Source organism: Bipolaris maydis (assembly GCF_028858645.1).
Source record: "Bipolaris maydis strain C4 unplaced genomic scaffold PSV08scaffold_10, whole genome shotgun sequence".
Classification (NCBI taxonomy): domain Eukaryota; kingdom Fungi; phylum Ascomycota; class Dothideomycetes; order Pleosporales; family Pleosporaceae; genus Bipolaris; species Bipolaris maydis.
The window spans coordinates 1253238-1266961 of NW_027093866.1; the positions used below are offsets into that span (position 1 = coordinate 1253238).

The 13724-nt window shown below is 48.8% G+C and overlaps 4 protein-coding genes across 4 annotated transcripts; 3 read left to right on the plus strand and 1 right to left on the minus strand.

The window, feature by feature from the left end:
- Nucleotides 1-1215: 1215 nt before the first annotated feature.
- PSV08DRAFT_314965 (mitochondrial 37S ribosomal protein mS38) lies at nucleotides 1216-2531 on the plus strand. The gene is made up of 2 exons (XM_014227636.2): nucleotides 1216-1604; nucleotides 1657-2531. Exons 1-2 carry the CDS (start codon nucleotides 1265-1267, stop codon nucleotides 2244-2246), a joined length of 930 nt encoding a protein of 309 aa, XP_014083111.1. The 5' UTR covers nucleotides 1216-1264; the 3' UTR covers nucleotides 2247-2531.
- A 697-nt stretch (nucleotides 2532-3228) lies between these two features.
- PSV08DRAFT_377824 (uncharacterized protein) lies at nucleotides 3229-4926 on the plus strand (the record flags this gene model as incomplete). The annotated part of the gene is made up of 2 exons (XM_066093335.1): nucleotides 3229-3680; nucleotides 3748-4926. Exons 1-2 carry the CDS (start codon nucleotides 3501-3503, stop codon nucleotides 4924-4926), a joined length of 1359 nt encoding a protein of 452 aa, XP_065948824.1. The 5' UTR covers nucleotides 3229-3500.
- Nucleotides 4927-10430: 5504 nt separating this feature from the next.
- On the plus strand, nucleotides 10431-11783 carry PSV08DRAFT_249294 (uncharacterized protein; the record flags this gene model as incomplete). The annotated part of the gene is made up of 4 exons (XM_014227634.1): nucleotides 10431-10616; nucleotides 10678-11136; nucleotides 11201-11439; nucleotides 11564-11783. 4 exons carry the CDS (start codon nucleotides 10431-10433, stop codon nucleotides 11781-11783), a joined length of 1104 nt encoding a protein of 367 aa, XP_014083109.1.
- Nucleotides 11784-12286: 503 nt separating this feature from the next.
- On the minus strand, nucleotides 12287-13639 carry PSV08DRAFT_377828 (trimeric LpxA-like protein). The gene is made up of 3 exons (XM_066093336.1): nucleotides 13474-13639; nucleotides 12989-13268; nucleotides 12287-12746 (listed from the first exon to the last, which is right to left on the minus strand). The coding sequence occupies exons 1-3, from the start codon at nucleotides 13525-13527 to the stop codon at nucleotides 12439-12441; spliced, it is 642 nt and encodes a 213-aa protein (XP_065948825.1). The 5' UTR covers nucleotides 13528-13639; the 3' UTR covers nucleotides 12287-12438.
- Between the last annotated feature and the right edge of the window lie 85 nt (nucleotides 13640-13724).

Consider the following 13724-nt stretch of genomic DNA (forward strand, 5'->3'; position numbering starts at 1 on the left):
CTTGCATGCATCAGCGTTCTTTTTCGGTGGTTTTGTGCTGCTTTTTCTGTCTTGCCAGATCATGGCGAAAGGCTTCCCAAAAGCGCGAATCTATACAGATTGACACAAGGATTAGATTGGGGGGGGCCTGAGAGACAGCTGCTAACCTCGCTTTGGTCTGCAGCCAAAGGCGAGCTAGCCTGTTCTGCTGTCACAGCTGCATGCCTGAGCATTACCTACTCACTTACCTACACATGCACCTTCAAACACTAGTATAAATGCACTCTATGAATACATTGCTCAACTTCTCCATCAGGAAAGTGCCAAATAACCGACCCCCTCGCCAACTTTTCAGCCTCTCCTAATACAACATCACACTGGAACATTCAACCCCAATTCGTACAGGATCTAACTGCTAGTGTCTCACTACTTTTTGTTCCTCACTAACAATAGTCTGTGCATGCTGTATTTACCCGCCAACATCCCCTTGTAAGTATGTTGAATTAAAGCTTGGTCCGCGGAGGTCCTCCAACGTCTGCCCGCCTTTGCGGCGTGGTCCGGTAAGCTAGTCACAGCCTACGAACAAGCGGTAGAGCGGCACGACCCGAGCACCGACTACATAACTTTGGAGCATTGGCGTGAGGCTGGAGCTCGAGCGGTTGGGTACCGATGGGTCGTAGGAACGCATGCGACGTTTCCGGTGCCTGTCAAGTTTTGACGGGGTTGGCGGCTATACAAGGGCTATGATATGGTTGGAACAACATAAAGTGGAGTGCTAGGAGGATCAAACAAGTTGCATGGCTGAGCCTGTGGAGAAGGAGAGCTATCGTCCCCAGGTATAACAATGAGTTGTATGAGAAGTGGAGTAGTTCATGTCCAAATGGCGATTCTACTCTATAGGTTTGGTTGTGATATTGTGCCACTAGTCCTTACCTGGTCTCCACTATGGTGTCTCGGAAGAGTGTGCAGCGGGGCAAACCGGGCCATTCGTAGTGAAAATTGGAGGGAAACACTACCAAGGGAACAAAGTGATATCTCGTATAGCCACGTTGAATAGGGTGTGTGCGTGCGCATGCGTTCCTTGATCATATGTGCAACATACGCCTGTTCCGAGTCGGTATCGCAGTTCCGATGATGTGCCCTCGTGACTTGTGCTAGTGCTAGTGCCACTCGGGGAAACATCGGAGCGGTGCAACCTGCAGCAAGTCCTGATAGCCGGTCGCCGCCTTGAGCCTCATCAACAACACCGTCATACCTGCCCCCCCCCCCCTCTACCCGACTGGCCATGTTCTCGCCAGCCGTTGGCAGAGTCGCTCGCTCTGCAAACACCTTCTCTGCTGTGCCTTTTGCCGCGCTAAATGCATGCGCCCGCTCTGCGCTGAGCACAAACAGTGCACCGCAACAACCTCTCCGGCCGAGTCACCAGCGCCGCTACTCGTCGTCCAAGCCCTCGACCCCCGCAAACAACAAGAAGAAGCCCGCCGAGTTAGATCAGAATGCTACAGCAGAACTTCAGGGTGCAGGACAGAAGACAAAGGGGCAGAAGAAGCTGAAACAGCCATCGACTGCGACCTTGGGCAATAATGTGCCTTTTGTGCCGCCGACCAACCACCTCCGGGAAGATGGTGAGATGCAGAAAATAATAATACCCCCCATGTATATACTAATTTGGTGTAGATGTCAAGTTGTCGGCTTTCTTTGGTCTCCACCGCCCCATTTCTATTTCGCGCGCGTTCCCCAACTCGACCTCGACCGCCGAATTTGACGCCTTCTTCGATGTAAACCGAGCTAGTCAGGTCCAGAGGATAGAGGCAACCAAGGACGTACTCGGCGGATTCCTCGAGCGCATGCACGCCGAGATTGATGCGCAGGAGGAGCAACGAGCCGATGCGACACAGTCAGAGCAGCAGGTATATCACCTTGATGTTCAGCCGACACAACACAGTGTAGAGAGTTGGGCAGCTCGTCTCGTTCCCTTCCAGCCGCCGGCGCCACCCGAGCCGTACAACCCCCTGGCAACGGAACCTGAGACTGATTCATACTCGGCTGAGGGTCTCTCAGCTAGCATTAATCAGCGTATAACTGAAGTCACGTTACCTTCAGAAGAGAGCAAACCAAGCAGCTTCCGGCAACATGTTGCAAAACGAAGATTTGGAATGTATCTGATTAGTGTAAAGAGGCAAAGGAAGCTCAAGATGAAGAAGCACAAGTACAAGAAGCTCATGAAGAGGACGAGGCTGTTGCGGAGGAAATTGGATAGGACATAGTGAATGCTTGATGATGACGGTGTAGACACTGCAACCTCGGGCCGTGGAGCCGAATGATACGGACTTTGTATACTACAGCCAGGTTGCCAATAAGTATCGACGGTCGAACGCGCAAGCGTACACCGGCACAGTGCAGTCCGAGGCCATGCGCCCAGCTTACTGACGACCCCTGGCCCCCTTGGGATTCGCTTAACATCAGATACCATGAACATAGTATGTACTCGACTCACGTCTTGACTCCTGGGCATGTTTTCAGGACTATTGGGTATAGCAGTAATGTTTTGGTCGCATTCAGCGCCCCTGCAAGAGCCGCGTCCTCCTTCCCAATGCCAGCATCTTGACATCATTGCCGCCTGCTCCCTTGCATTGCGTTTGTATACATGCATTCAGAAACTGTTTTATTGTGCATTGCGAAATCTGTTTTTTCCATGGTTCATGGTCAAGCTCCAAGGTGTCAATGCATTGGCGATCGCCGCTGTCAGAGGGTTGACTTTGCCGGTGGTTATTGGTACAGCGCGGTGTCGCAAGGTCACATGAAACCCTACCGCGACTGAGGCCGTCACAACCCTACTTCAGGCATCCGGCAACATGGACGCTTCGAGACGTTGGCCCCGCGCAGAAGCCTTAAGGAGACGGACACCAAGGCTCACCAGGAGTCGCAGCCCGGCAATCATACGTCCCATCATGCCTAAAGAATGCATGACGCCTTGGCAGGAACACCCCTCGATCATTCTTTCGTCCCGTTTTCGCTCGTTCCGGTCTGTTCTAGGCGATGATGGTAAGCTGCCACATGGATCTAGGCGCATGGATGAGACGTGTGTATGATCCTAGAGGCATCACTTGTCATGGCGGCTAAAGAACAATAGTCTTGGGTTAATGAGTGGAGAAGGAAAAAACGGTGCGGGCGCACACAACGGTTAACAGACTTTAGTATATAAGTGGTTGTAACGTTCGCCTCGTATTTGAAGGTCAGCAACTTCGACATCATCAAGTCAACAGTAGCATCCAGCAACTTTCCCCTTCCCTTCGCTTTCTCAGCACTTTTTACATTCATTCGCCCAGGTTGGCATCTTATTTTAAACCTTTTTCAAAACAACACCCAATCAAAGAGCTAGTTCTCTCTCGTTGTTTGCTCCTTCCTGTCATCCATTCCACCCCCAGTTCATACTGTATTACGACGCATAAACTTTAACTTTGTTAAACCCTTACACGACAATTACCGTTTTTGGAAAATATACCTGCAAATCATCCAACATGGTCTCTAAGGTTTTCATCATCGCGGCTGTCATTGCCTATGTCGAGGCTCGCTTCGGACAGGAGCAAATCCCTATTGCGGCCATCAGCGAGGTTAAGGGTGGTGCAAGCGGCGAAGCTGCTACTCTTGCGGGAGCTGCTATTTCTGACTTGCTTGGTGGAGCCAACTCTTGCGCCAAGGTGCGTACTCTTGACTGGTCCTTCAGTGGCTTTCTTTTTATAGTATTGTTACTAACAACCAGCCCAGCTCGTTCGCGCTGACCAAATCTTCACTGAGCTCGGTGGTGGTGCTGATGCCCTCGCTGCCGCTATTGGCATGGTAAAAGCAGAGAAGAACACCAATCCTTTCGCCAACGGCAACGCTCAGAATGTCTGTGGTGATGCCTCACTTCCTGCTACCCCCGAGCTCCGTGGTATCACTCCTCTGATTGACCCTGCTGTGGATGTCAATGGCGCTGCCGCCGCTCTTAGCGCCAGCTCTGCTGCTAATCCCCTTCCTGCTGACGGACTGAGTGTGTTTGATCTCATGGATCAGGCTGGACTTGGCAACTTGGTTGTCAGCCAGGCTGCTGCTGGTGGTGCGGGTGGTGCCGCTGCTGGAAACAACAATGCCGCTGCTGGAAACAACAACAACGCTGCTGCTGGAAACAACAATGCCGCTGCTGGAAACAACAACGCTGCTGGTAATGGAAACGCCGCCAACAACAACAATGCCAGCAACAACAACAACAACGCTGCCGCTGACAACCAAGCTGCTACTGGTGACAACGCCGCGGCTTGCGACAGCAATGCTGCTGCTGGTAACGGAACCGCTGCTGCTGATAACGAAAATGCTGCTGCTGATAACGGAAATGCTTCTGCTGGTAACGGAAACGCTGCCAACAACAACGCTGGTAACCAGAACAACAACAACAACAGTGCCAATGAGGATGCTGCTGGTAATGAAAATGCTGGCAACCAGAACAACGCCAATGCCGGTAACCAGAACCAGAACAACAACAACCAGGGTGCTGCAAACGACAACAACGCCGGTGCCGGCGCGGGAGCCGCAGCCGGCGGCGCAGACTTTGGTCGCTGCACGCCCACCATCATCTTCGAAGGCGGGCAGAACGGGCGTCCGGCCAACGAATTCACCTTCCAAATCGCGGACCCCCTTGCGCGCGGCAGCCAAAGCGACGCCCTCAACCCCGACATCATCACCAACGCGCTCTGCAACCAGCTCACCAACGTGTGCGAGGCCAACGCCGCCGCCATCACCAAGTGCAAGAGCGCCGCCGCCGCCGTCAAGGGCGGAACCCGCAACAAGGCCCTCGCCGATAAGTTCAACACGCTCATTGGCTTTCCCGGTGCTGTTACTAACCCCGATGGTGGTCCCGATGATGTTCCTGCTGCCAAGCGTTCTATGCGTAGGGGTTTGAGGTTGTAAGTAAGGGAGAGAGGAAGGACACTGACAGGGGGAAGGGGTGTTGGGGATTGAGGACTTTTGTTTTGTTGAGAGCGGAGACTGGATGCTACTGCTACTAACTGTTTGACTTGATGAAGTTGCTCATCATCATCTAAAAATTGTTTTTTCGATTCTTTTTTTTGGGTACACAAGTAAATTTGTGTGCTTCCGCTTTATATCCCCCCCTATACAAATATATCTTTTTTTTGTCTTGCAAAAAAAGAACTTCTTTTGGCCTGTGATTAATGAATTGACATTTGTAACTCCTTGTCATCTATTTTTTTTTCAAGTTCATTGATCTTAGTTGGATCACGAAATCCCTTTTTCTATTCTCTCTTTCCAGGAAATATCTTGCGCCCTAGAGATATATCATCACCCAAGTGGGAAAAAAAAATCAACCGATCCATATTTCAACTTACACTTTCCCTTTTCTGCACATCTCACGTAGTCAAATCTTTCTCTCTTTCTCTTTCGTTGCTACAATCTCTCCCTTTACCATTCCTTTTTCCCGGGTAATTTCCCCCGAAGAAAGGAAGAGAGAAGAAGAAACAACAGAGGACTTTTACAAATTACCCGTGGTAATACTGACACATACAACTCCTCCCTGGCTCTCTATGTTCCTATATGACAATTTCCAAAGCAAGTGATATGCTAGTAACGTAAACACCCGTGCGATATTTCGGTGCCGTCACTTATTTCTATGGGCCTCCAGGTCAAATGAATGCGCGGCGGTGATGAGATGCGGCGAGACGGGTGGACGGTTAATGGCGAATTGCATAGGTATTATACTGATTTACTATACTACGTATCCCTTATTATGACTACAATTTACTCTTTTTACTATCTTCCTTACATCTACGATCAATGTGTTTTACCTACACCTTGTAGAGGCATTCACACATTTTTTTTTCTAGTAAAGTTTATTTCTTATTTTGTTTGTTTTTTTAAAAAAAAAGTTTACCTGGGACAATACTCGGCTCAGCTCCACATAAGATATCACGTGCCACACAAAAAAAAAGGTTGCAGTGCACTGAATAGTATATACGTGTGGTAATACTTGTATTCTTGGCAGAGTTAGAGAGAGTATGTGTGTGACCCTCTTATTATCTTTTTTTTTCCTTAAGAGATTTTTTTTAAAAATCTAAATACGGCTGTAGAGTAAATAGATAGAAAAGAAAAGATACGTCATTCTCTACTTGTGACAAAAGAGTATCATCGGATGTGAAATGTTGTACAAGTCTTTTTGCGCACGCACTTGATGGCCCGATACATCAACGAGAAATACGGAGAAATCACCAGGACTGCTGTTGGCAGCATTAAGGTGTACTATGTACATATGTTTATCCTTTGGTGATTCTGGCGGGCTTGGGGCTCATAAGGGGCTTTGGGGGAAGTAGGGTTGGGTTGGCATATGGCTGAGTGATGAGATTTTAACACTCGCTGTATCGTTTTCATTCATCATTGAAGTGTATCATGATAAGAAGAAAAAAACCATTCATACTATCTGCCCACCGTTGATGACTTGACATTTTTTTCTAAGCTCGGTTTTCTATGTAGCGTATTAGATTGATTGTTTTAGAAAAGGATGACAAGCCACACCCCGACCTGCCGGAATCGGGTATTGAAAAAGAAGAAGACTTTGCAGTTAAAGTACAGTATAAAAGGATTCGGATAAGCGTCAGCGAGACCCTGCTTTGAATTTTGAGAAATGGTTTGGTAATACTGGTAAAAATCTCTCAGTGGGCATGTGCGTTTATCGTTGATATGAATGCAGTCTTCTCTTCTCAATTATCTGTTACTAAGTTATGGTTTAATGGGATAAACCATGTGCTTGCGAGTCTACCTAAGCGTATTTTTTTTGCACTTTTGTCAAATGGTATGATATGATCTGGAGCAAGGCCCCCCCAAGTAGCTGTGTTTTTCGAGAGAGAAATTTCCGAGGGTCTTTGTGGTATTCCAATGGCTAGCTGTACACACAGATGCTTGCTGATTGTCACTAATGTCTGTACTAAACATGCGCTTTTGAGACTGTGAGTAGACACTGGAAAAACATGCTGAAAACAAACTGAAAACATAGGAATAAACCATGTCAGCTTCTGTCATTCGTGGCTTGTTCCGTGCCCTTTCGTCCGCGGCATTTACTTTTTCGAGAAGACTACTTTGCATCGTCATTTTCTTGGACTTTGGTCCCGTCACTACTAGTAACTAAGCGCGTGGTATCCCAGATACGAAGTTGATACACGGAGGGATCGGCTGGTATGCTGGAATAAAATCTAAACACATCATGTTACATTTTCGTGGAGTTCGCCTCGAGTACCTTGCTGAGCAGTGATGGTTCACCAGACGCGTAGGTGAGTTCTCAGCACTTTCGGCCGTATGGTCAGTGTGGAACACGATGCAGATACACCGCAGTGATGCCGAAAAGGAGAGATAACAACAAGTGTTTTCGTGATGCAAATAGCTCAACGATGCAGCTCTATAAAGGGACAATAGCTCAACGATGCAGCCCTGTAAAGGGACTGGAGCGCTTGATCACTAAAAGCAGTCGCCATTCCAGTGTTGAAATTGATAACAAGGCTACTGCGATGGCCACAAGATTTCGGGATTATTATTGTGCGCTTAGGCTTGGGATTGCGGGGATCGGAATCGTGTGTATCACGAATACGAGGCGAAATGCCAACGCCGTGATGGGACACCAAATATTTGTACGTAGTTCATAGCAAGCGAGGCAGGCTTATGATTTGATGTACACACATTTTGGGAACCATCAATCCTCGATACTAATAAATACATTTGCATAAATATAGATAATAGGTGTATGCGGAAAAAAAGGTCTCTGGTTATCTTTCCCCAGGATAACCTGGTAGATGCACTTTCAGCTGAGCCCAAAGCGCCCGCAGCCCGAGGGGAACTCTGGAGATCCGATTCAATGCAATCTATCGGCGTTTATTAATTAAGATCGTCATCTGCCTCACCCACGTGGCTTCTTGCCGTCCTGTGCTTCTGGACCCCACGGCAACAACTTATGACCCTTTGCTCTCGTGAGAACCTTTATTTCACGCCGTCTCCAACGTGGTATTATGCGCGAAATCAAAGATTCTATTGTAATAGTAGGACTAACCCGGTCATTGCGCCAATCATAGCCAAGTTTGCTTTGGAAGTTATAGGCATAATACCCGGAAAAACACGAGATAGATACAAACAAGTGATGTTATGCAAGATTGTTCAATTGGGGGATACATACGGACGTAGCGTCCATTGTACATACCCTTTGTTGCGCGCTTGCTCTAGCGAACTTGCATCATCCCAGTAAGATGCAGATCTCCAAGCAGGGATATCGCTACCAGATACGAGGAGCCTCAGCTTGCTGGAAACTGTGGCGGTCGGTCAATACGATAGGAAAAGATGTTGACCAGAACTTGCGCCGCGAGTATAGTAGTACAACAACTTTCAACAACTTTATACCAATACTTTACCCTTGACAGGGTGTTGAGTAACATGTGATGATCGATACCAATATTTTCTACCTGAAACGATGTCGTATACAATTCGTGGCACTATTATTTATAGCGATTTCGAAAGAGTGTTCTCAGCTGTTGTTACAACTCTATATTTTGGCCGACTTTCTCGCCGCGCACCAAGGGGGTACGTATGTAGTGCGACTGTCTTGAGCTTTGAGCATGTCACCCCCGCCACCCAAGCTTTCAGACCAGTCGTTCAGTCAGAGAAAAGGCGTGTTTGAACTTTTTAGAGTTTGTACAGATGAACGTGGAGTTTCCGCGCGAGTGAACCGTGTGTTGCTTTGATCTCCATCTGGACTTGCGCAAGGGCTAGGCATTTGTTTTGCCTCACAAATTCGCTTGCGGGTCGCACCGGTCGCACCATGTGTGAGGCTACTCTTATACGAGCGAGCTGTTCATGTACGTGGCAGATCGGTCCATTTTGTCGACGACGAATATAGTTGTTACATGCAAGAATGACTAGCACGTTTACTCTGGTCGTGTTTCTACGCTGTCCTGCTGCTGAGACGACTACATGTCAAGAGACCGAGGTAGCAGCAGCAGCGTGTTGAGACGACTTTGTCATGGAGAGCAGATAGTATATTACAATCCAAGCCTGGCCGACTAGCGCTGAGGAAGGTGTAGCAGCGTTGAGGAAGGTGTAGCGGCGCTCTGGTTCACTGGTGCCCGCGTTTATTCTTTGGAGAGATATGCCTCGATCAGCATAGCGACACGCCATTCCAATACTCCAAGGCTGTATATATCAATCTATTTACCCCATATTTGGAAGTGCATGTGAGTGTGCTGCTGGGAGCGCCAAGTGCCGAGCTGAAACTCGGGTTCTAAGGATCAGGGACGATACCCGAGGATGACGTGCGAGCTCGGACCTGATCCGGCTTTCCCTTTTGTGGGATTTTGAGCCATGTCATGTTTGCTTGGCACGTGATGGCTTGAAACCAAGCTCCCTCTTCCGTCTTTCGTGGTTTGTCGAATCCGTACTCATCGCCGTCAGAGACTCCCGACAGCAGGGTCTGCCCGCTGGGTACGCCTGTCTTTATCGAACGGCATAACTGCGGGCTTTTCCTTTGGGTATGCTCCCCCTTCCGCGGCACCAACTTGGCTGCTGACAAGTTGCGTCAATCAAACTCGACAGTACCCGTGCAGCCGTCTTACAGGGATACGACAGGAACGAAATTGTCCGCCAGTCACTATAAGCTTACCATGCCTATACGGCGCCCTGCAGGAGTTCTGTTTATACCGAAGACTGCACGCTTGTGGTAAATCGAGCGACGGTTTGCCCTCGAGCATCCCGAAACTGTTCAAGGCCTAGGAGAGAGGCGCGTGGCATCTGTCTCAGATTCCATCGTGTCCGGCGATTCATGAATCGACCCACCGCTTAAGCAAAGCATGGATCGGCCTGTTCACTCCTCGGTTAGACTTGACAATGGGCTTTCCGCGTCAGTCCACCCCTCTAGAAGCCGGCAGGAATGAGCGAGACTTGATTTTGGCTAGCAGACCATATGTAATTCCCCAGGATCTAGCGGAAACAAGGCCGTTATTGTGCAACGGCCCCGGTGACTTGACCATTACTGGACTGGTGGTTCCACCAATCGTCCTGTGAGTCGGGACCTCATTTCACGTTTTCTGGGTCTGGAATCCCCGGCACATTGGTGAGCCTTGCGAGGGGGACAGCCTGATGATAACTAGAGCATCACAGGTCCTCGCGCCAGACCGGGCGGGGGGTTTGAATCATCTCGAGCCTGGCCCAGCTCCAATTCTGCGCGACGATTCTGTCCATTCCTTTGTCCACCAACCACCCCGGTCCTATCTATTCACCTGCAGCGCACCGGAAGATTTCGTTCGCTCGTCCGCTCGTTCATATTTTCTTTTAAACTTTCTTGGTCTGCAGTTACCTTTTTTACGCTATTTTTCGATTCCAGGCGCCCCGTGTAGTACGTCGGTTGCTATTCCGACCGACATGACAAGATGATCTCGCCCAGAAAACACAACGATGATGCGCAACACGGTTATGTGGATCCAGAAGTCCAACTCAATGTCGGGCTTTGGACGCTCTTTGCCGGTGCAACTGCTTTCTTGGCTCTGAGGATATGGATCAAAGTTACTCGTCGACATGGTTTGTGGTGGGATGACCACATTCTCCTCATTTCATGGGTGAGTATAACCATGTGCGCGTTAAGGAGTAACTGCTCAGTGCTGACTGATTGTGTTGCAGGCAATACTGGCTGCCAACAACTCTATCATTACTCTTGAATACGCAACTGGTTATGTCCAAGCCACCTGGGATGATCGCATGCACATACTCATCAACATCACTTCATGCGGTACTCTTATCAACCAATCGCTTACCAAGACGGCATTTGCAGTCACTCTGCTGAAGCTGACTAAGAACTGGGGAAGATGGATCCTCTGGTTCTGTATCGCTTCTATGAACTCGTACATGATCGCAAAAGTTATCCTGCAATGGGCAAAGGTCTGCGGAAAGTCATCCTACGACGTCTGGTATCGTCTCGACGTGTGCCTCGAGCCAAAGTTCAGGGATGATTTCAAAGAGGGTGGCAACGTCTACAACATTATCATGGATTTCATCCTGGCAGTCTTCCCATGGGTCATTACCTGGAACCTCGATATGCGAAGGGTTGAGAAGATTGGTCTTTGTGTTGCCATGAGTTTGGTACGATATACGCGCTTTTTAGACCCTGGCTCATCTTTAAATCAACATGGCTAACAACAATCAGGGCATGGTTGTCGCTGTTGTATCAGCTGTCCGCACAAGCTGGAAGGACGAGGGTAACCAGAAAGACAAATGGTACTTTTGGCGCAACGCTCACTCCAACATTTGGTACTCGTCAGAGATTGTCGGCACCATTATCGTCCAGTGCATTCCCGTCTTACGCCCTCTTATCCGCGATATCAAAATCTCTCTCACTTCAAAAAAACTCGCTTCATCTGGCGATGAGTTGACTGGGCGCAGCAGGTACGTTGAAACAAAGGTGGCCTGATAACCCAGGTCAGCTACGGGAACCCACGGAGCTGTTCCGCCCCACTTTGACTCTATCTTCATCTATATCATCGACCCATTGCTGACATTATTGCCGCAGAGGCCCATCAATTTTCGGTTTCGGATTCGGCCCGGGCCCGACCATTGGCACAAAGTCATCCCACAAGGCACACATCTATTCCGACGCACGCACTACCTTCAACGACACCAAGAGCGAGCCCAGCCCCGACTCATGGGACAGCCAAGGCATCTTTCAGAAAAGGGAATTCGAGCTCACTACCATGGAGGTCAAAGCCCAAAGAGGAGCAGAATTGGTGTGAAAGCTTGTTTTTCTATTTCGTTTTTCTGGGCGTAGTTGTTAGGATTTTTGGAAAAAAATACGGTCAGATTAGAATATAGTGCTTCGCGGTAAAGGCAAAAAAAAATAACGTTCGCATGCTTACAAGTGCCAAGTGAGCATGGCGAAAGAACTAATGCAGCCTGACATGCAGCATAGGCTAGGACGAGTCGCGAGCAGAGAGAGAGATGCCTGAGGGATAGAGAGAAAGCAAGAGAGACATGGAATGATTCGGCCTTTTCTCATCGCTATATCGAGATAAGTTCATGGTCACTGCCCATGTAGTACAGTTGGACGAACCTGTGGTTCAGTCCTGCCGGTCCCTCCCCCTCCGCGTCCTCGGCACAGGTTGGCTGAAGCAAGACACCTAGATTGTCTTGTAGACGGAGAGATATTTTCTCGACTTAAGCCAAAGCATAGATTACACGCTGTTGTACATACGAGAACGGCTTTTAAAAACAGATAGATAGAGATTCATATTTAATAACACATATAGAAACCGGATTTCTTTCTTGCTAGAAACACACTTGACAGAACTTTCCCTTTTCCCTTCCTCTCTCTCTCACACTTCTCATTCCCCCACCCTAATCCATTCGAAAACTCGACACTTGGACTGTGTGGGACTTTTTTGACTTACATCACCGTATACTCCTCACCAACTCCCTCAAATCACCACCTTCAACCCACTTCTCCTCGCCTCCACCGCCGACACCCAAGCCGCCGCCTCCGCCACCGCTGACACCCCAGCCTTCGCCCACATCGCCGACTACGCGTGCGGGCCGGCCTCCGATGACGGAGCCAGATGCGATGACCATGTTTGCAGGTACAACCGTGTGAGGCAATATCTTTACATTCTCCTTGATGATGACAAACGGACCGATAGTGCAGTGATTTCCAATATGCACATGAGACGAGATGGATATCGCTTGGATAGTCGAATTAGGACCTACTCTTTTTCATCAGACTTAAAGAAGAAAAAAAAAGAAACACCTATTTTTTTTTCCGTGTTACCCATATTTACGAGATGTAGAATCTCATGACATGACACTCTTTCTTTCTTTTTTCTCTCTTCTCCCTTCCCTCAAAAAAAAACACACAGCTCATACAACACACAGACGGGAGTTAAAAAAAAAAGGGAAGAGTAAGTGTAAAAAAAAAAAAAAAAAAAAAAAAGGTCAAGAAACGTACCAACAAAAACATTATCCCCAATCTTCATGGGATAATAATGCACCTGGCCTCTACTAATCCTGCTCGGCGGCTTAATCACGCTGCCCTGGCTAATCACCGTACACCGCCCGATGCTGATGCTCGTGGGCGTCACGTCCTTGCCGGACTGCGAGGGCGCACTGCGCGTCGGGTGCAGGTCGCCGCGGAGCTGCACGTCGGCCATGATGACAGTGCGGCCGCCCAGCGTGATGTTGGCTGTGCCTGTGATGGCGCTGCGGCGCGAGACTTTGTTGCCTGAGTCCTATGGGGGTGGGGTGGATTAGTGGCATGGTGTGGGGGAGTTTTTTTTTTGGTGAGTGAATGAGAGGGATAAGGGTTAGATGGGAAACGCTTAGGGAAAAAAAAGGTAAACGCGGGTGGATTGTTTGATGAGAGGATAAAATGTGCGATGTAGTGATGTTGTGCTGGTTTGGACATGGTCCATGGGGGACGAGGTGAAGACGCACCGTCTCAATGTACTCGCCCTTGGGCGCCGCTTTCCGCGCCGCTGGCCTTGACATGTTGTTGTTGTTTTTGTGCAAGTTACTGCCAAAATAATGTACTATGTCTCTTCCCAATGGAGCCGGTAGTCAACGTTGGCTGTTGTGTTTGTGTGTCGCTGCTTGAGTTGTGTCGTGGTTTTTAGAACAACAATAATTGTACGCGGAAGGTGCACGCGATCCAAGCTTTGGTGCTCAACCAATCAGCGCGTTGCGCA